The sequence below is a fragment of the Rhipicephalus sanguineus genome, chromosome 8, assembly GCF_013339695.2.
Source record: "Rhipicephalus sanguineus isolate Rsan-2018 chromosome 8, BIME_Rsan_1.4, whole genome shotgun sequence".
In the NCBI taxonomy this organism is placed as follows: domain Eukaryota; kingdom Metazoa; phylum Arthropoda; class Arachnida; order Ixodida; family Ixodidae; genus Rhipicephalus; species Rhipicephalus sanguineus.
In genome coordinates this window covers 100,550,017-100,573,341 of record NC_051183.1, presented here as the reverse complement: position 1 = coordinate 100,573,341, position 23,325 = coordinate 100,550,017, and the positions used below count along the sequence as shown (strand labels likewise).

General features: G+C 43.1%; 1 protein-coding gene across 1 annotated transcript in view; it reads left to right on the top strand.

Annotated features, from left to right (window-relative positions):
• Positions 1-19,848, top strand: part of LOC119402270 (uncharacterized) — a 28,448-nt gene extending 8,600 nt beyond the window's left edge. Inside the window, exons 3-7 of the mRNA XM_037669405.2 lie at positions 54-190; positions 6,514-6,700; positions 9,029-9,100; positions 14,013-14,103; positions 19,283-19,848. Of these exons, the coding sequence (XP_037525333.1) occupies positions 54-190; positions 6,514-6,700; positions 9,029-9,100; positions 14,013-14,103; positions 19,283-19,787 (992 nt within the window). The 3' untranslated portion in view covers positions 19,788-19,848. The remainder of the gene's footprint in view (positions 1-53; positions 191-6,513; positions 6,701-9,028; positions 9,101-14,012; positions 14,104-19,282) is intronic.
• Positions 19,849-23,325: the final 3,477 nt, after the last annotated feature.

Here is a 23,325-nt window from a genome sequence, read left to right as displayed (position 1 = left end):
ACTTGCACATTTCATCTCACAGGAGCCTTAACATGTCGTTCAAAAATTTTCAGGGACAGAGATTGCTGTGGAACAGCCTCTGTTGGAAGATATGCAAGTGATGGAAGTTCAGAGCATAAAAACAGAGCCGGAAGTGGCACCCAGAGATAGCCCGCAACCACAGCAAGCATCAAAAAGACATGCCCAGCCTGTAAGCCTCCCTTTGACTTCATGTTGAAATAGCTGCGGTTGTTGATTTTTGCTGAATGCTGCATACATGGCTATTATTTATGTTTGTACTTGATGTTCTGTAAAATCTGGGCAATGTCTCCCATGTTCTTTTCGTTGGCCGTAGAATTCAAAAGTTTTTCACATGTTTGCAGTGAACAACATGACCTTGACTACCTTTATGCAGTGAGCCTTTGTCAGGTCATCATTGGTTGGATTGTAGTGTTGGGCAAATATCAGCACCAATGAGGAGAGCGATATGAAGTCGAAGCATGCACAAGTGAAATTTAAAGCAAAAAAAGAAAAAGAAAACACAAACAAGACACACTGCACATGCACTCAGTAACAAGTGACAGATTTCAGGAAAACGTAAAAGGCTTTCACATAAAGGAAAAAATGAGGGATGGTTTGGCTCCGCCAAGCATTGTAGCATTGTGCGAAAACACATTAGACAGCCACAGACAATGCCAAATGCAGTCAGAACCTCGAATAGTGTTCAGTAATGAAAACTCTGTAAACAGGCAACATCACCGGAGCCAATGTTTTGACAAGTGGACTTGTCTTCGTGAAGGCGGCAGCACATCAAGACAAGGCCACTCGTAGAAATGTTTGCTCTAACGACATTATCTGTTCAACAAATTTTCCTCAATTCAAGCATCCACATATTCCCCTGAACTTCTGTCCTGTTTGAAGAATGTATAAGCGTGACAGGTGCATTGCCGTAACGAACCAGCAACACCAGGCCTGACTGGCCCGAGCAAATGCGTAAATGTGCCGCAGAGCCGAGAACGCCTCGTCAAAGCATCAGCCATGACCAATTCCTCCACTGAATCCAGCTGAAGTCTCGTGTTCATTCGGGACACCCGCGAAATCTCTATAGGCAGGGTAGAATTGCTTTTGCGCTAAAAGAAATGTCCCGGTGATTAAGAGCGGGCTCAATAGCCAGCTCTTGATTGACGGACCCTGTCAGTTTAGACTGACCAGCAACCCTATTTTGACCCATCCTTAAATTGAAAGGTGTGTCATGCTGTGATCACCCCTCTGCTTGATGAAGAGAGCCTCCAAGAGGAGAACTTGTGTACCGCAGTGCCCCTGCTCCTACCTAACTACTCTTTATAAGGCCATTGAACAATTGCACATTTTCTGCAGCTTTGCCATTTCATAATGCGAATGCGTAACCTCCATTAACTTAAAGGAGCAACATGAAAACTTTTGTATCTTGTTTTTTCTGTTGCACTAAGTAGCTAACGACGCACTTATCACGGCTGGAAAGTTCGCCTGCTCTAGCACGCGACGGTTCATTTTTTGGAGACGGTTTTATAGCGCCGAGTTGCAGTTTTAGTTTGAGAGAGCACCGAGTGAGGCGGGGCCCAGAGTTGTTTTCATGTAAACATAGCTGGCTACGGGAGCACTCAAAACCGCGTGCACATCAGCACCATGTTGACAACTCCTTTCAGCGAAGGCTTCCTAGGGGCCGCTATAATCCCTTTTGAGACATAAATATGTGTGATCTCCCAAAAATGCACTGCCGAGGCAAGGATATCAACTTTTGTACTCCTGTGCAAGTCTGTCCCCTCTTTCTGTTGAAAAGATCTGCTGGAAAGAGCGCTCGCAGGGATTGTCACAACCAACACAAACACGTGATGCAGGTGGCAATTGCTTGTTTTTATGAAAACCAAAGGCGCGTTTCACATGCAGTGGCGCGACACGCACTTTTAAAATTTATTTTATATATGTTCTAGGCTACATTATCTGTTGATATTTCATAGATGATGCATGTGTGTCCACACAAATCTATCCCACAAGTTATCTCGCCTTCAAAATTTTGTGTCAGTACCCCTTTAATGATGCGGCAGTGATATATTCCCTGGTCAGGTCTCTCTCTCACGTGCCTACAAATCTACCTCGTTTAACACAAGTACTAAAAAGTGTATTTCATAAACCGACCCAACTGTGCACTCCAATAACAGCTTTTAAGTTCATTTCTTTTCTTTCCCTGGATTTCATGTGTAGAGTTGAGCAAGTTTATAGGGTGGAGACAACATGGAAGTTACACTGTGTCCACAATTTTGTTATGATTATCTGGCAGCTTATGAACCTAACACTATTTAAGGTTGGTTTCTGCATTCTGCTTTTCACTTTCCTTTGCCATGAGATTTTCCTGTTCCTAAAGTAGCGTTATGAATTGTGACTAACATGCATCACAGATAACCCAGCTCTCTGTAGCCTTTATAAATGACCACTGCACCTATAGTTAGGACCCAAAGGTGCCATAATTTTGGTCCCACAGTTCGAAGCATCAGATCACAGTCGTTCTTTTCGCCGTCTTGGAAACGATAACAAATTGTCAGATGATGTATTGGCAAAGAAAGGTTTTGTTGGTCTCCCTTACTGTGTTTCCTTCATACAGCTTCTTTGCCTTTAAAACACTTATGTTTCCATGGATTGCTCATTGGGGCACTGACTTACATATACAAGGAAGGAAGGAAACAACTTTATTCTGAGTCCTGCAAGCTGGTGGGGCGGGCCAATGGCCCCGCCTAGGTGACGGCGAGGAGTCATTGTACCCTGGTGGCTTCCTCGACCCACTGGATGACCCACAGTTGATCCTTAAGGGCGGGGCTGGGCAGCACGGCTGACCAGTGTGCACGAAGGCTGTCACTAGAGCCTGCATTCTTGTTATTTTCACTAATCCCTCGGCATTCCCATAATATATGCTCCAGAGTGGCTCTGGATTCACATTGCTTGCATTTGTCCACTTCATATATATCCGGATATATGATGTGCGAGAGCGCAGGGTTCCGATACGTCCTATTTTGTAATCACCGCCACTCGACAGACTGCTTTTCTTGTCAATTTTGGGTGAGGTGGGGGGAATAAACACTTTCTTTTTTAATTTGAGCGAAGGTCCACACGCTTGAAATTGCTAAAAAAATGCTGGAAAATATTGGAGTGTTCTATATATTGGGAATTCCACATTATCTATATATCATCAAGAAATGTTTTTCTGCCAAGGTGTCAGAAGAACTTAAAGGGCATTTCAAACCAACTTTGGTATAAGGAAAAAAATATCCTTCAAGTGTTTCCCAATCTTCATATATTTGCATTGTCATTATTCTGTGTGCAATAAACATATGGTACAGTTTCCACACAACTCTGTTGATATGACGTTGTAGTAATGTAGAAGATAAAGCAGCCAAGGCATTTGTAAGAGATTGAATATTTTATTGGGTATACTTGCATGGAGCCAAGCCAGTAACACTCTCAGTAAAATGATAGTATTGAGCGCTGTCAGTCGCTGAAATCTGAACCAAAAAGTCAAATGCGTCGCATAATCTAGCATAATCGCTAGTAATAATTCTAGCGTAATCGCTAGTGCTCACGTATTTTCTGGAATGTGCGCCGCTACTCGTGTTGCATGTGCAGTATGATTACTAACATGATTATTTCACTGTAGAATAGCTACAGAATTGCCAATAACTTTACCCCTTTGCGACACTCATTACGATCGACTGCCTATAAAGGTATGCAATTTACATAGTTTGATGCCAAGGTTCTGGAGACTAAATTTGAAGCAAGTGGAAATGTTAGAATAAATCATAGCGCATTTTACAGCAATTCATTGTAATTACTGCGTAAATAATTGTCTAATTGTACAGTCAGCCATGATATATTTCTTCATAAACCAAATTCAGCGACCCATTCATATTACACACGATAGTTATCTGGTGGCAGCAAGCATTCCTAAAAAGGTAAAAAGATATTTTGAAATTCCAGCCGAAATGCCCCACGTCTAATGTCTCGTTAAAGGGGCACTAAAGGCAAATAACAATTTATGTCAGATAATCGAGAAACTAAGGTAAATGTAGGACATGTTATATGCCACCAGTACGACATTTTGGAACGAGCCCGATGACGTCAATAGTCCTGAGTACAATTAATCACTAGTATTCAAACTACTTATAATAAAAGAAGAACATTCCATACATTACAAGACTTACTAAAATGCTGCTTGTGCGTTTTTGTTTCATTCATGAAAAAAAGAACTTGGTGTTACCAAGGAGAGCGGCGTGGATGGTTTAAAAGTTCCCTTTTCACTGGGCTCCTCTCCGCTCGCGTGGTCATGTCTCAGCGGTAGTTTCGCTATCGCGTACTGTTGTGTGTGCTTTGCACGCTCATGAAAGTCACTGTAATGGAAAGTTCGACAAAATTTGGCGTCCCTATTATGTTGCTGGGTGCCTGAATGGTGTGCGCCGCTTGAGCAACAGTAGCTTCAGCAAAGAAACCGACATGACTTTCCAATATGGGTGCCGCAAATAAACCCCTACACAGAAGTGGCTGAGTACCGTGCCTCTGCAACAGTGTGCTAAACAATCAAGAAATCTGTGGGTGTGCTCGCTGCACTTTCGTGCAGATGATTATGAGATCAACCGCAACTTGGGCAAGGCAAACACTACGTTAGGAGGCCCGTTCCAGGCGGGTGGCTTGAAATGTGCTAACACTGTGCGGACCACTAAAACGTGATTTTTCTTTCAAAATAAGCATTTACTTCGCACGAAACAAGCACTACCAGGTTTCTGGAATGTATTTCAGCAATCAACGTCGACTTAACATTTGCCTTTAATGTCCCTTTAAACACAGTACTGCTTTCATGAAAGCGACCGTGCGTAGCAAAATATTGCAACCATAAGTGATATAAATAAGTGTAGGCAACAAGAATGCCTAATTTGCAATTTGCTCAGTGTTTGTGGTCTCTTCCTTGTTCATAGTGCAAAGAAATGGCAAAAGTAAGCCGTATCTCCAAGTGAGGACACCGTGTCGCAAAAGGTTACCGAACGTTCTGATACCTCAATGCATGTCTTGCACTCAAGGAACAGCTTTTTGTTACAGTCACTGAAAAGTGATTAACAGTGTACCATAAAATCCTGAGCAAGCACCCACCCTACAGTAAAAGATAATTGGACAAGATTTGAAGGCAGGGCCTTTGCTTGGTCACGGACCGAAATTCAAAATTGCAGCAGAAGAACCTCTAAGAAGAATGCACACTGTACTTCTAATGAAATGGTTTATTGAATACGCGTGCATTTACTGTTTTTACTGAACTGGAGGATATCCTCCTATAAAATTTCATGTGTTATGACAAAGGGGCAAAGCCGTTCTTCAAATGTTCGGACAACTTGTGACAACTCAGAATGCGACACCGAGGCACCACACTGTAAAAGTACTAAGAAATCGTGCACATATCTAAAGAGTCTCGTAACTTGGATTTCTAGGAACCACTGCTGCAGGATTCTGTAGCGGAGGACAAGTTGGAAAAAAAAAATATGGCAGCAGGGATTGGGGGGGGGGGGGGCACTTGCTCGGTCATTGGTGCATATTTTAATTCTCCCAAAAAAGCGAATGGGGCGCTTGCTCAGGTTTTTATGGTATATGTGTCACACTGGCATATTTCATTTTAACTAAACTCGACAAAATTTGTCTAGTTGGGTTTAGTCACAGAGCCTGTGGAATTCCGTAATCGAGCCAATCCAGCGCATTTACTATATTTGTTATGACTTGATCCCTTCACATTACGTTTTTCTTGTGCCCCTATTTTACGCACAATACAGAATACAATAGACTCTCATTAAACGGAACGTGATGGGACTAGCAAAGTATGTTTCATTTAATAGGAGTTCCGTTTACTGAGTTACAAACAGGGGTGCGGAATTAAAGTATGAAACCAATCATATTAGAAGCAATTGTTCCATTCAAGCAGCAGTTCCATTTAAGATATTTCCGTTTACTGAGAGAGTACTGTAGTGTACTCATCAGGCCCATAGCCAGAAGGTTGGGGGTGTCTCGAAAATTTGATGGAGGGGCTGTTTTACTGAAAATAAATAATGAAAATGGGCGTTTTTCTCAAATAGCCAAGGCCTTCAGCAAGTGCCCCCCTCAACCCCCGAAAAAAATTCCGGGCTATGGGCCTGGTACTCAATTTTGAAGGCAATGCCTTCTTTTCTGGCTATCAAACTTAGTGCTGCTTTAGTCTTTGAATATGCAAGGCAGTCACTTTTAAAGTCTGTGAAAACCCCTGAGCTCGTTTCAACAAACTCACACGTACAGTCATGACAAATACGAATGTGAACACCGAAGTCACTTTGGAGAGGCCATAGCGGCTAAGCACAGTAGGGGCCAACAAGTTTTCACCACCAAGTGATTCCATATTCTTCTCCGTCCATCTCGAGTGATCATTATTTAAACATGAGTTTGGTGTTTCCTTTCATATCGCTTATGGCTGTACTGCCTTTTTGCCACTGCTCGTAGATGTTTGCAGCAGTGCGCTTCTTGAAAGACAAGTCGGTTGCGGTGGTGCCACTGGAATGGATAGAGGGGAGCAAGTGCATGTGGCCACACCTTCTGTCGCCTTCAGACATCGCCGAGACTGCTCAGCGTGCCGAGACCCCCGATTCATCTTTCATTCGCCGCAGCGCCCAGGTCCTCAGACTTACATGTATGTGCAGTCCATATAACGAATGTGGATATAACGAACTAAATTAAGAATAGTATTATCATTGGTATAGTATAGTGAACACACATTCTTAATGGAACTCCGAATATAACGAAGCCATTTTAAAGGGGTCTGCAATGTTTTTTCGTCTACCTTCTGTAGCTTTCGAGTGTGTGTAGTGTTCAATTCTGAAATGAACTCAAAAAGAATTATCAAAATTGCTGTTCAGGCACTGAAGTTATTGGTCTTCAGAGTCCAAAATCCGAGCAGACGACGGGGAAAAAATGTTGCCTTTCACGTTTTGCTCTTCTGCTGACGTCAGTGGCTGGTTCCAATCACCGCGCCTTTTGTAGAGACATACTGGAAGTCTCGCCTCACAGTGGCCGTTGCGCCGTGCACCTAGCGGCGTTTTGCTATTATTTTCAGGATTTGATATTTAAAAACGGAAATCCTTTTTTCTCTCCGAGGAAGTATAAAAACTGTTTTCATCATTTTTACTGTAAAATTGGGTGGCCTAGTTGTGAGCGTATGAATGTTGTGTGCAACTTGTGTCACGCCAATCGAAACACCCGGCCACTGTCGTCACTGACGCGTGATGAAACACACTTCCGATCACAAAAATTGCCATTGTGTGTCAGTGTAGTTAAAATCAAAGGTGTTTCTCCATTGAAATAAAATTATCACAATTTTGTTTCTGACATTGCCAACTTGTGCAACGATATTCTTGCATTCCACAGTACCAGAAGAAGCGAAGAAAATGACATTCTTAATTTACATCACAGGGCGCCTTCAGTGACATATGCGAATTTGTTACAGTGAGGTTTGGCTGGAGCTGTGTTTCTCTGGATCCGTTCACTTTTTCGGGGTGCTAAAACACAGGTATTTTAGTTCGACACTAGCTTGCAAGTGGCAAATTCTCGAGGTTGTTATTCACCCTGTGAACGCGCATGAACAGTGCTTGCAATGGTGTTTCTTCGGTGAGTTACATTCATTGTGCTTGCCATTCATAACTAAGCACATTTTGTGAATGTCATATTGGGCTACTGCTTCTGTAGTCGATGTTGATTATCTCTGCATCATGTCAGCTGCCAGTGACAGTGAAAAAAATACCATGAGAGACAAATGAATACATCCATGGGATAATGGTTATGCTATTCTACCAGACATGAGTTTCTGTGTTCAAATCCTGTGAAAAACCCTTTTGAGGCTAGTTTTACTGATTTAAGAAATTTATTTCAGTGTTTTATTTGTTCAGTTTGTTCTCATTTTATTTTTCTATTTCTTACATCAGCGGGCCCTGCTACCACAGAAAGAAAACTCACACATGCTTTTCTCACTCTTTTCACTCATGAATAATAGTGCTTATAACATATAGCTTTAAAACAGTCAGGCAAGCCATACAAGTAAAGCGGACATAGTCACTGGCAGAGTTGCCAGATGCTGTCGAGCTAACAAGCAAATAATCATCACAAGAGAAGCCAAAAAAGCGGTGCGGCTTTTGTGAAGAAGCCCAAAAGATGCAGAAATCTAATGAATTTTCCCATTCCTGCAAATATTTTTAATTATAGTAAAAAAAAATGTCAGTCAAGTACGAAGGGAAGTTGAAAAACACACTTTAATTACAGCGAAAATATGTGGAATTATGAAGGAAAGCACATATTTACTTTTTAACATTGTCTCCTGGGTAGTGTCCGTTCGGTTGAACGCATGTTTGCCAGTGCATGATTAATGTTACTTGTTGATTCCCCCAACATATCTGACTTCAACACTCAACTACTCAAAGTCATCGACAAATGTGCTATTAGTGAATGACGAACGTGCTATTGGTGAATGTGATGATCACTAAAATAACTATATTTGCTGGCAAAATGCAAATAAGTTCAAAAAATGCAACAAGCGACTGGAAGGTTCTACAAACGACTTGGCGACAAAAGAATCCTTAATCCGCTTATTATAAGTGGAACTGGCAACTCTGGTTAGTGGTCTCTTAAAAGAACAACTGCTAGAGGCATGCAGGTACAGTTGAAACCGGTAGAAGATTAGGTGAAGCCATTAGATTTAGAAATTCATAGGCGTGAAATGAGTTCATCTCGTTCAGGAAACGAGTGATTAGAATTCACCGGCAGAGGCTGTCATCCAACAGCATACACATAAACGCACAGGTTTGTGAGGATAAATTATTGAAGTTGTCGCATGTGCAAGGAAAATTTGTAATTAGGCAAATATAGTATCTTGTGTCTGCTTGAAACCGTCTAAACTTGTCAGATTTGCTGTTTTTGGGACATCCACGTGTTTATTGGCACTCACTGTTTCTTTGGACCAATGGTGCAGCTTCGTACAACAGGGCATGTAGCTGGTTGGCAGAGGAAGGTGGAAAGAGGCTCGAGGCATTGACTGACGAAGGTGAGTGCACGCATCTATTACACGCATCTCTTTGCACGCATCTATTACAGCTCGGAAGCGAAAGGCAAACTGCTGTCCTTATACAATACTAGTATGGTTATTTTTTGTTCTACAGCGTTACTATCTAACAGTCTGCTAATCCGAATTGCGGAGATTGAGAGAAAGCTTAAAAATTGTTCGAATTTTGACTAATGAGGGGATTTGCATATCACGTTCTTTAACTCATTTGTAAATGTCACACATCTCCATTACTGCAGCATAAGGCAGTTTGGATCATATATTGGTCTGAAGAATAAGTAGGCGAATACTCGCTCATACTTAGTCGCATTCTTTCACTCTACTTGTGTTCCTATTTGCGTCGACTCACGATAGCCCACACTCACTTGGATTCATAGTCGCTCACATTCGCTCATTCACACCAACTCACACTAATACTTGGACCCAGTAATGCCTTTGAGTTCACTGTCACCAACTTTCATTCATACCTATGTTAAATGACACTGGCCCTTGTTAGACACAAATAAATGAATTGAAGACACATTATGCCAGGGAAAACGTAGGGGACATTAATTTTTGGTTTTTAACTTTAGTGTAGTAATTATGGCATAAACTGAAATGAATTGAACTGGTCAAAAATCACCCTTTCTGTCGGTGTGATCTGAACCCACAACCTTCAAATTACACGTCCAATGCTCTACCAGTTGAGCAATGAGGGAAGGTGCTTCCCCGTCCACTTTGCTAGGTATTGCTGTATGTGTAATTCCTGGGAGCCAGCCAGCTGTGGGTTTGGATCCCTACGGAAAGGGTGATTTTTCATCCACTTTAATTAATTTCAATTTACTTCACTACGTATTAATACTACTCTACAGTCCACAAACTTCTTAAGGCATTCTATATTTTTGTATTGTTAAGAGCAGGATTTTCTTCTAAACTATAAGAGTTACAAAGCATATCAAGAGATCACAATAGGTAATCAGGAATCAGAACTGTGTATAATGAGAGAATAATGGATGTTCTAGACCCAGTAGAACAAAACTTATGGTACAGTAAACATTTTCAAGTGAGTCGATGTCAAGCTGGGATTTTGTTCACAAATGTTAAACATACCGTAATTGCATACAGTTCTCATTTCACATTATCATGATATGCTGATTCGCTTAGTACTAACTCTCACGGTTCAGAAAAAGATCCAGCTCCTGACGAGGTACATACAATGTTTGAAATTTTAAAAACTGCTTGCTGCGCCAGAAAAAATGATCGCATACGAGGGCGGTCCGATGAATGAACCTTCAGAAGAAAAACGAAAATTTTGGAATGGTGTTGATTTACTTCTCAACATAATCCCCTTTCAACTTTATGCACTTGACCCAGTGATCCTCCAACTTCTTGATCCGGTCAGAAAAAATATGTTTTCTCCTGAGCTGCAAAGTAGACTTCTGTGGCGGCGATAACATCTTCATTCGACTCCAATTTTTGTCTGGCGAGTGACTTTTTCAAGTTGGGAAACAAGAAGAAATCACTCGAGTCCAAATCTGGAGAATACGCTGGATGGGGCACCACTTCATAACCCAAGTTCTACCAACTTGGCTTTGGCGACGGCAGAGGTGTGAGCTGGCGCGTTGTAATGGTGGAAGAGCACTTTTAGGGGCGAAGCTCCTTAAAGCGGCACCCGTTCGTCCCTCGTAGTCGTAGTAGTGCGTAACCAGTCGTAACGCTAGTACCAGATCTTGACCTCCAAGGTGGTGCGGGTGGGAGATTTTTCCTGTGCGTTGTTGAACAATAAAAAATTCGCAGCGTGCGCGTTAACTAAAAGCCGAATTCTTCTGTCTTTCATTCCCCATTGGCATGGTCCAGTAGGAAACGTTAGTAGAAGTAGAAGTGTAAGTGTTAGCTAAAAGCCGACTTCTTCTGTCTCTCATTCCCATTAGCAGCCATTGTTTACCTCCAAGGTAGTGCCTGGTGAGATTTCTCCTGTGCGTGATTAAACAATAAAAATTTCGTTCAAAACGCCGTTGATTGATGAAATAAACCAACGAAAGACGCCAGATGTTTTCTAAAGCAAAACGAAAAGACACCAGCTGCTTAACGAAAGACGCCAGATGTTTTCTAAAGCAATGGTTTTCTAAAAGATAAAAATTCACAGCGTACATGTAAAATTCAAGTGAGCTGCAAGTCGTCGTAGCTCATCGAACCTTTAGTATAAACGCGCCCGATCTCACGTCGGTGATGATGTACTGGGCAGAATTCACGGAAGATTCACGGTTTACCGATGAACCTCCGCAGCTTCGCCCACTCATCATCATTCACTCCGTGGATATGCTGTGATTTTTTTTCTTCACCAAATGTGGCCGTTTTTTTTTTTTTTTGCAATTCGGCATCGAATCGGCCCAGTAATTTGGCGTAGTGGGGTCCTGTCACCGTTTTGCCCTTCTCAAGGTAGTCGACGGAGATCACACCTTGAGAATCCCAGAAAATGGTGGCCATCACCTTTCCGGCTGATGCGACAGTCTTCGCTTTCTTTGGAGCAAGTACTCCGGGTGCAGTCCACTGTTTCGATTGTTCTTTGGTCTCTGGTGTGTACCAGTTTCGTCGACGGTCACAAAACGACGCAGGAACTCCTTCGGATTACGCTTAAACAGCTTTAAACACTGCTCTAAGTGATCTCACAGACGCGCTTGTTGTCCGGAGTGAGCAAATGTGGCATCCATCACGCCGACAGCTTTCTCATGCCCAAAATTTCATGCAGGATATAGCCCACGTGCTCTTTTGAGATGCCTACTGTCTCAGCTATCTCGTGCACCTGCAGTCGGCGGTCTGCCAATACGAGGTCGTGGATTTTTGCCACGTTATCGGCCGTGGTAGCCGTTTGCAGGCCCCTGGGCGAGGCTCATCAAAAACCGACAGGCGACCACGTTTAAACTAGTTGAACCAATTTGTGATGGTTGCCATTAAAGCCTCACCGTAGACGGAATCCAGTCGCTCTTTGATTTCGCTGCATGATTTCCCTTCCAAAAACAAGAATCAAATCACCGACCGATATTGCTCTTTTTCTATTTTTAAAGGACACATGAAAATCACCTGCTTCCTCAAGCGGCCAAAACAAAACCGCGAGCCCGATTCGACTGGACCTTTGCATGTGTCCCTCTAAGAGAGCGTACTCAGCGTCAGTATATGTCTCATGCGATAGCGTCGTGCTCACGCGGTGAGGCTAAGTACTTATCGGACCGCCCTCGTGTTTGAAATACGGACCTGTATATACTTAAGCTGTGAAAGTGTCAAAAAATCTCCTCAAGAATAAAGAAATATGTCTCTAAAGCAGGGATGCCCCTTAAACTCTTGAGTAGGGGGAAGCAAAGCCATGTTAAAGTGCATTTAGTTCGCTGTGGAAGCATCTTCTGGCATGCTGTTAAGGTTTGCATTGCACATGGCTACACTGACAACACGATGTTGGAAAATGAGCTTTAAAGCAAAAATGTGCACGATTCTCATTAGTACTACATTGCATGCAGCGAAAACTTCTTGCCTGAAATCTTTAATCTTTAGTAACCACAATAAAAGTTTCGTTGAAGTACCACAATTCTCTATACACCTTTTAGGGGCAAAGCTCCTTATGCCGTGGGTCTGTCCATCCTCCGTGTGTTTGTTTGTACTAGTAGCCACCTCTAGTTCGTGAGAAGCACGTGTTCTGGTATGCAGTAGAAGAAGAAGACGACGTTGACGAGTGAGACTCTCGTGGGTGTTCGCCTGTGTGGCATTCTTTCTTCTTTACTACGTCTCGTGTTTTCAATGACGCCCGCAGACAACATTTCAGAAGTAACGCGCCATGAGGCTCCCTCTTGGCGCGCTTTCTGTTTTGCTCAGAGTCGCCGGATGGAAGACAAGGCTACAGATACCCACGCACGAGATAGCCGTTAACTTTGCAGTGGTTGAACGTCTTGGCAAAAGATTGCCGTTCTCTTATGTTTTCTTTACTTCTTGTTGCCTTCTGTAGTTTACCATCTACCATGTAAGCCTAGCTGGTTTTATGTCAAGCTTGTAGACGATGTGGAACGGGACCCATACTTACTGCGGTGGACGTTCTCTGTCTTACCGAGACGTGGAACGCCGAAAGACCGTATATCAAAGGATAAGTTCCAGTCGTGTGCATCGATGATGCAGAGCGTCCTGCAGGTGGTGTGGCTGTATACGTCAAACAAATAGAAAAAGCACAAGATCTGAAACTACTACCAACGACACAGAGCCACAACGGTGAATATGCTGCCATCGATTTTGATGGATGCATCATCATGACCATGTACCTTGCACCCAATTTGTCGAGCGGGAATATCAAGACATTCATTGACACGGCACTGTGCAATTATGACAAGTACAAGAATAGACCATTTGTGTTAGTTGGTGACCTGAATGTCGATATTACCAAAAAGAACAATGAGTGGTTAATACAACATATGGCAGCCAAATATGCTCTCACGTGCACGTCCTTTGATCATATGAAACCAACGACCACCCGGGGGACGTGTGTAGACCTGGTATTTTCAAATTTCCGATTGCAACCCGTACAGGAACCGCTATCCCTTCATTTCACGGACCATAAAGCCGTGATAATGAAGGGACAACGCAAGCCAAGCCTCATGTAATTAAGAAAAACAAAAGTTTGATGTTTGTAATATACGCACAGTGTTTCTCGCTCTTTATATGATGATTGATGTGGCGTTACACAGAAGATTCACGGTTTACCGATGATTCCCTCCGGAGCTTCGCCCTACTCATCATCATTCACCACGTGGATATGCTGTGATTTTTTTGTAAAAGAATGGTACAAATCAGCACTTCTTTGTGCCATAGTACCACAGGTGCTACTGATTACATAAGCTCACTGGTGACTCTCACTCAGTGCATGCTGTGTTTGCAGTTGTGTGCCATATCAAGTTCCCCAGCATGTCTTCTTCAGCTGCCAGGAGTGAAGAGGGCAGGTTGAAGGACTGGCCACCTAAGCAGTCAAGGTAACCATCTAGTTACAGTAGTCAGCGCACCACACAGCAATTCAAAAAATTGTTTGGCCACCACAGTCGTGGGTTACAGCTAGCACGATCCAACTAAAAGGATGAGCAGAGACCGTTGTGCCTGATTCTTGGACAACAAAATGTCTTATGCAGGCGCATTCAGTATTTTGGAGGCATGTTAACTTGTACTCTCGTACAGAGCCTGGTTATCTCAGTGTGCAGCGGTGCTTCTTCTGTCCATGGGCCTTCATTATGGCATTTCTCATTTTCAGTGTGCAATTTTACGATGTTAAATGATGCAATTTCTTATTACTGTGGCATAGAAGCATGCCTCCTCAAGTTGCCTTTCTGTTTGTCTCTGCCCGTTGTGGTAGCTCAGTGGTCAGGTTGTTTTAATGATAAGCCTGAAGATGTGGGTTCCTTTCCGAGCCACAATTTCTGCATTTTGATGGCAGCAAAATGAACGAAGACGCGATTACTTAGATTTAGGTGCAGTTAGAGAACCCCAGGTGGTCAAATTTAATCTGGAGTTTCATTCTACAGTGCGCCTCAAATCATTTCTAGGCTTTTGCTCACAACACCTCCGGAATAATTTTCTTACAGCATAAGCTGTTATGAGCTCACAACAGCCGATTTTGGTGGTGCAGTTGTTGGCTGCAACCAGGGCTGGGCAAAGATACATTGAAATTGTATCGTGATACGATACAAGATACTCAGGCAAGAAGTATTTGAGATACAGATAAAAGATACTGCTGCAATAATTGTATCCGATACGATACTTGGCAAATGTATCTTAAGATACTTCGATACATTCGCAAATTTGTTTTTATAAACCCATTTAATGTAGCAGCTAACGCCTATGCATTAAAATGTCTGCTTGAAAATTTCTTAACTGTGACTAATTTTGTTTCATTTATTTATTTACATCACACTGTACGCAATGTGGCCCAAGCAGGAGGGACAGGGTACAACATAAGAAATACACGTACAAGGCACAATTGAAAATCTCAAACGAAGGAAGGCAAACAAACAAACAGCTCTAAAATGAAAATGTTTTAGGAAATAGAATGCGATTCTGAATTTATCCAGGTGAGTCCAGATGATGAAAAGGTATCACGATCCGTTCCTCATTAGTTCGGGGGAAAAAAATTTAAAAAAATTAAAAATAAAAAGAAAACGAATGAAATGTCTGTTAGTATCTCAAAATTTTGCCCTTGCTCAAGGTACATTAGTTTCCTTCCGAAACACCTTATTGGGGTTTGTTTGAGCTTCTTAACAGGACAGCTCTTTATACACTTCGCTGACAGCGTTTCTTGCTTCTAGTTTTTGCAATTGATGGGAGTCGCTGCTCAGCTTGCCGATCAGATAACGGGTTGCCATTTAATTACAAGAACTTCAATAAGAAGCCTTCTCACGACGGCGCAAATACCGGTGTGGATTTTACCTTGTCCGTAGAAGACCGTTTGCGCAATACCGAATCACTGGACAGGTGTACAGCAGGAACAACGCCGGTAGCGACTTCATTTTTTTTTTTTTTTTGACGCATGTTGTGTACCAGGGGTCTCAAGCACGCGGCCCGGCCCACACATATGACCGTCTTCGTCCCATTTGTTCTTATTTTCTTAATAAGTATGTGCGTACATAGCTACACTGACATGACCGGTCTTAAGCATTCTCTTCGTGAGGACATGTGGTCACCATGTGTTGAAACGCAACCGTGGAACAAGAACTCGCTTCGATCCCGGCCGCGGCAGTCGCATTTCGATGAAGGCAAAATGCCAGACTAGGCTTTTGTACTGTGCGATGTCAGTGCACGTTAAAGAACACCAGATGGTCGAAATTTGCGGAGCACTCCACTACAGCGTCCCTCGTAATCCTACCGTGGTTTTGGGATGTTAGACCTCAGATATTATTATTACCAAAAACTCGATATTTCAAGATCCCCGTCCAGATTTCAGTCATTAAGTAGAACGGTATCGATGTTTCTCGAATCCCTACTCCAAATTCGCAAATTCCTTTCAGAAATGGCTAATATATGAGATGTGCGAAAGGCTTCCTTTCAAATGGCAACTTTAGCTGTCATCTTGTTCAAGCCTCTTCCCCCAACCCCCTTCAACCTTATTCACTTTACTGACCTGGCTCTTGCGGGACTGCATTTAGTGACTGCGGCCCGCTGGTTATGAGGTGAGTTTGAGACCCCTGGTGTATACGTAGAGGACGTAAAACTACAATGAATTTTCATATTTTTACTTATCTGCTGGTGCAAAGGATTCTTTGCTGATATACTCACTAAAGTGCAATCTTTTAACAATTTTTCTGCAGCGAGAGAATATGTGCAACCCAGAAACGTTTTAGACGTATTGTATAGTTGCACAAAGCGTCGCGGGATACCGCCGCTATTCGCGCTATTGCCACTTGTAGTTCTGATTACGTGGCCATTATTAATAGTAAACAAATCTAGGAAGGCCTAAAACAGGAAAACAAATATAAGTAAAATAGAGAGGCGGTTCCGTATCAAACGTTCACATTGAATGAGTACAGAAACACGATACAGACGGCGCCCTTAATAGCTATGATAATTAAGCATGAGGTATCGTCAACTCACCTGTTAAGGTGAGACAATAGAAAATTTAGTGCCTATGGAAAATTGCCTGAAACGGCTCGTTAGGACACTCATCAGAAAAACAGAGCATTTGGTATAACAACGTTTGTGGAACCCCCTTCCTAACTTCTTTAAGATGGCTCCTAATAATTTGCTTTTTTATAACGCAAACTCAATTTCGCTGTTTTACTAAGCGGTATGAAGAATGCTTTGTACTGTATACTCAAAGCGCGCCCAGATAATTATATGTCTGTTTTCAAAATTGCCTTAGCAACGTGCAAATGTGCAAATAGTAATAGACAGACAAAAGAATAAAGCAGAGATCTTATTTTGCTAGCCCGTTACAGAAGACACTGGAGTGACCAGACCGTAAAAAAAAAAAAAAAACAGTACAGACACCTAGGTAATATATGGGATGCAAAAGGACTGCTAAGAAAGCACTTGTGCTAACATTCAAATTATGATTTCATAAATTCTTTAAATAAAGATAGCAGGAAGAAAAAATACGGTAGGCCAAGATATCTTCTTTTATGTAAACGCTTGCTCTATTATATCTAGCATCAGTACTAGTAGTGCTAAAGTTTTTAGAATCTTATTTGCATATAAGTTAATTCATTGCATGTAAGCCAAATGTACATCCACGAGATCCTTCAAATCGCTGATATGTAAAAGCCACGAGACGCAAAGCAACCCCATTCTTTCACGCATCAGATTTAGTTACAAAGCAAGACGCAAGAGGATCCTCAATAACGACACTATAGCAACATCAGAAATTTCGCGATAGACGCCGCACGCATTGGAGTACGGGGCGCAGGACAGTGGTTAAGAGCAAGTGTCACGGCATTGGCGCAACTAAAAAGAAAAGAAATCAAGAAAACAAAAGGTACGTAGGCTGGGCGTAGACGTCCGCGCGCCTGTTTCTGTCGAGACTGCGGGAGCGCTGCCACGTGACTCTGCTCCACCAATAGGGACGCGCAGACGTCATCTTCTGCCCTCACTGGAGGGCACTGGCGGAAATATAAAATTTCATCATTGCCTTTAGTTTTATTCAGATAGCCTAGTGGCGCCAGTACCAGCTTGAGGAGCGGAGTTTGGCCAGCGATTATTGCTTCGCACGGTTGTGTTGCGATAGAAGTATCTTGTATCTTAAGATACACGATACATTATCGAATGTATCGGAAATACAGATACAGATACTTGTTTTGTGAGACGTATCGCGATACAGATACAAGATACCCAAAGAGTATCTAAGATAGTATCTAAGATACATGTATCTTCGATACTGCCCAGCACTGGCTGCAACCAACGGTGTCCATCACAGCTATTGCTCACAATGAGACGTCACGTTGGGCGAGGAATTATGTTAACAGATGTAATATTGCTTGGCAGATTCGTGAAATCATGAGGCATCGCACCATGTGAATTGCATAACGAGTGCGTGGTTTAAATCTTCTCACCCTTTACAAAGGGCTCAGCCATTATTTATCATCCTCAGACAAATAATCAACAAAGTGTGCAGTTACGTAGGTGCGCATTTTGCCCTACAGATGCATACTGGGTACCTTGCTACTTTGTAAAATGGCTAATTATGGTGTAGTGTTTAATTTATTAGTTCACAAAATGATGATGATTGTGGTGTAGTTGGTATCTGGCAGCTGCCTTTGCAGTAGTCACCCTAAGAGAGTTTACAAAAGGCTCTATAAGGGCCACTCCTACAGCTCACGCTGTGAGTTTGCTGCGTGTTTTGCGCAGTGCTGGCGTTTTTTCTGTGTATCCCATTCTTTCACTCCATTTTAAAGGAAAGCCACAATAAAAACTGCAGTAGGCTCTCGTTAAGCAGAACCTGAAGGGACCAGGAAAATATGTTCCATTAAACTTCAGTTTCGTTTACTAAGAGATGAACAGGGGTGCAGAATTCATTTATGAAACCAATTGTATTAGCGGCAGTTGTTCCAGCAATTTCATTTAAAGGGACACTAAAGAGAAACAATGAATCAGCCTAGATTGATAAATTGTGGTCTGAGAACTCTAATGTCGTTAATTTTACCATCATAGATTTATTAATAGAGGAGAAAATGAAGTTCAAAGTTTCATTTTTAAATTTCGTGCCGAAATCTTCGCGCGTGACATCACGGATTTCAAAGTGTGTTCATCGTATTTTGGCGCCTTTGGCTCAACAAAATTACCCTGAACTTGGTATGTTAAGTCCATGGCCCCCTCGGAGGACAATGTACTTCATTTTTACCTATTAGGAACTACGTAGTCCTTAGTAGGCGCCGTCAAAACATGTGACGTCATGGCGAATGGTGCGGAAACTTCTAGGTGGCGTCGCCACCCCCATTTTCTTCTTGCGCGTTTTCTCGCATACTAAGCGTCTTCTTGCAGCAAGCGTGGTGTTTTTGGTATCGTGAAAGAGTACTTTACTAATACGAGAAAAATCATTTTGCTCTTTAGTGTCCCTTTAAGAGATTACCATTCACTTAGAGTCTACTGTATCCCAAATTTTAAATTCTTTCACGGTACATCTTTGTGGCAAGATTTTGCATGTCTTTGTCCATGTGTTATTCAATCTTCAAGCCCACAGAAAGCTGCCCACAGTGCCTCGTTGCTGGCCTCGAGGAAGGAAGCGTGCAGCCTGCAGCCTGTAGTTAGGCTTCACCGCCTGAGCAGCCACAACGGGTGCACCCAACTAACGGACTCTGCGGTCGAAAGAAACAACGCTTCTGACAATTCCTGCGAAGTGGATCTGCACAACCATCGCAGCCTGCCTCTTTCAACTGTGTGCAAGTCGAGGATTGTTGCGTGCAGTGAGGGTGAAAGTGATCGGACGCCGGAAGGTGACCTTGCCGACACCAGTGCTGCCTTGAGCAAGGACGTGAGTCTGAGGCTGGAAGACAATGACGACCAGGGTTCTCAGAAGTCGATATGGCACTTTGAGGCCTTGGAACAAGTGGAGTGTGAGGAAGCCGACGAAACGTTGAATGGTTCCAGTGTTGAAGAACAAGGTTTGCACTTCTTAATCCTTTGCTCGTTTGATGTGCATTCTGGGGGTTGTAAATCCAATTTCTGTTTTAATAAGTGAAAGAAGGGTAACAGATTAAGGTCCTAGTTTTTGTTGGACGCGACCATATGAAGCCAGCAGATAATGATTTGATTTGATTTGAGATTTGGTTTATTTTCTGTACATACAACAGAAAAAACGAAGCAAAAGCAAAAGGCTACATAGCCTGACAGAGGCTTTTGCTCCGAAGCAAAGGAGCAAAGCAAAGGAAAGCATAGGGAGATATACAGACAGTATCAATTTATCAATTAAGTGCATGAGTGACTGAGGATATCCATGTTTCTTTCGAAAGCAGCCAGCTCTACATACATGCAAGTGTTCTTTCACTCCACCTGCCTTGAAATACAGCTGCCTAGATTTTAACCTGTGACCTTAGGCCCAGAGAGTGGTTGCAACCCCTTCATATTTATATCGTGTATGAGGGCTGGTTGTGGTGCAGAGTGACAGCCATCCGAGCAGAGAAAAAATTAAAAAAAAAGCAGTCAGTGGGGGCCACACAGAAGTCTATGCACTACTACTACGTAGAATGAAGTATTGCAGGTGCATGGACATTTTGTCCATGCACCATGTCCATGCAGTCCTAAGTCATGTCAAGGTAGTCTACTCACCGGTGCGGCTCAGCAGCTACGGTATTTTCTTTGCAAGCATGATGTTTGACTCCTATTCCCAAGCAGCTTATATTCCTACAGAATGTGCTTTTTACAGTGAAAGCTGTTATGAGATAACAACAAGGGCCGTTTTTGGTGCCGTAGTTGTCTGCCGCCGCCGGTGTCCGTAACCACTATCGCGCGATATAAGAAAAAAAAAACTAAATAAGAACAAATATCCGGGATGGAACGAGGTTCTAACGTGGGCCCTCTGCGTGGAAGCCCAGTATTTTAACCCCAGAGCCATGGTGGTGCTTGAAACTGCTTTGCAAAAAGACCCTATACAGGCTTCATATTGGAAAGGAACCGCGTTAAGATATGTAATGTAGAGTGCAGTGATTCCACTCCTGCGCCAACTGTGCCAAAGTGCGCCAAATTGTATTTACTGCGCCATCCTGATAATATCGACGAAAATTGCGCCATACTGCACCAAAGTCTCGGGTTTGGGGGCGTCTATCACCCGCAATCGCACGGCCGGCGCGTCAGAACATGTGCAGCTTGATCTTGGGGCTGCCAAAGTCGCTACCATGGACCAATAATTATTCCGCTGAATAAATAGCGCTCGCGCGTGCATCCCGAATAAGCCACGATGCCATGCATGGTGCCGACGCCGCTTCTGTTCTGCAAGTCGGCTCAACAGCAAAACGCGCTCTCCGCAGAGGATCGTGACGTCTAGGCCTCTCGGTAGCGAGAAAGTGCGACGGCGATTCATCGGCGGACGTCGTCTGTTCTAGAAACGCTGCTGATAGCTCGTTTCAAGCGTTGCACGGCACGTAAGGAAAGCAATGTTCAGTAATAACTACCTGTGTGCTATTAAAATGTCTGTCACTTCTGTTTCCGGACATCACGGAATGAAATCTGGGATCGCTAGCAGTAAATATATGGAACAATATCGAATTTTCCTTGCTTCGCGTTTATGGAAGAGCACGCGAACGGTGGAAACGCGTTCACACTTTTCCTCAGATATAGTTTATCCATGGATCTTCATTCGGAAGAGCTTTTTCGTAATTGCTGGTACCAGCATGTCCGAGTTTAATCACTCTGCGGTAAATACTTCCTAAAAGGCCCTGCCCTTTCGAGCTCACGTGCTAGGGTTCCAATTCGAATTTTTTGCTTGCTTCTTAAAAATGTCATCTCATTAATAAAAGCATATATCCTGGTCAGAGCAGCCGCAAATACGCAGCTGTCAGTAGCGGGCCCGTCGCTGACGGCCCACAGTGACACGGCTAACCCATGTTACACGTCCGCCCCTTGCTTTCGGTGGTCAATAGCTGACGGGTAAAAAAACTCAGTTTCGCTTAAGGGCGAAGCAATGAATGCGATACCAATAAATTGTATTGTTAAACGACGTAAGGCTAGTACCTAACTCATTTGGATTCGATCTTGCGTAACTCAACAAAACACTGGTTTAAGGGAATATGGCCGCTCCAGGAACCGAAGCGTTTTCTTTCTCTGAGTTCTCTAAACACGAAGTAAGCGTTGAGAGTACAAGTTTACGAGCCGTCTCCTGATGCCTCGAGATGGCGCGCGCGCAAGCGACTGAGCCCTTCGAACGATGTGGTCCCCTCGCCCCCCCCCCCCTTGCTCCCTTGGCGTCCTTTCATGCTCCTTACGAAAGATGAGTGGGGCGTTTCCTCTCTGTTTGATGAGCAATCGACGGCAGGCCCGCACGCGGGAAGATGTTATCTCATGCGCTGTCCATGCGACTGAGACAGACGGCCGGCTAGCTTAATCTCCACTTCAGCTGCGTTCGTCGCCAGCGCTCGCGAGCTTTTACCCGCGGCTAGAATGCACGTGGTGATGTTATTAATTTGGTCTTTATGCAGAAAATTACGGCAATGGCGACGGCAAAAATTCGCGGAGAGCATCCATATAATTGTTATCACAATAAACATTTTAAAAAAAGTTGAGGAGCCATTTCACTCTGTGAAGTGGATGATAAGCGAAGCTGTTTCGCGCATGGCAAGGAGGTGACATGGTGGAGGACAGTTTGGTATGTAAGGCCAGGTTGTTAACGTTCAATGCGCAATATTAATGCGAAAGCATCAGATGCTTTATCAAACACAAAAATTGACCGTCGGCGGCGTCAATCCATTGATGCAAAAAATAATCATGTGATGGCGTAATCACACGTCATAGATCGTCAAAACTTGTGACGTCATCATGGCGTCATATATCGTGATGTCACGTGATGACACCATCACGACATCGTCGCTTTACACTGCTTCCGTAATCGGTGTGCCGATCATGGAGCTAGCGCAAAACCAGGTGAGGTGCAGATAGCTTGCAGAGAAGGAGGGGGAAAATCAACCCGTCGATCGAGAAGAAAAAGAACCTGGCTTTCACCTTGGAGTTTTCTTAGGGGAATGCATTAGGGACAGTGTGGCTCTTTGGCATTGAGGCACTGCTGTACATCACGGCGTTTGTCTACCACGTCTGCTGATAACCACGTAGATGTATTTAGAGTGTTATTTCATAAAGTACAATTTTATTGATCTGGTATTCTGTTTATTTGCTAGTGTCGAAAATAATCGCCGAAGAGGTTAATTCAGAACACTCAACTGCATGAGCCCTTATTTTTTCATTAGCGAGTGAAGTATGGAGTTCTCCTGAGATGATTTTTTCCATGAGATTTGCAATAAATCGAAATATTTCTAGCCTTTATAAGGCCCATAGTAATATTCCGGTGCTTGAATGTTATTGCAATATGCTTCTGTAGTGCACTCTGGGATGTAAAATTCGCTGCTCCAGAGTGCTCCCAGATGCAAAATTATCTGCTCCAAAGTGCTCCAAGATAAAAATTTGCTGCTCCAAAGTGCTCCAAAACGGAAATTTTGCTGCTCCAAAAATTGCTCTTAATCAGAAGTCCTCGGTAGCATCACTGAGAGTGGTAGAACAGTAAAATAACAACC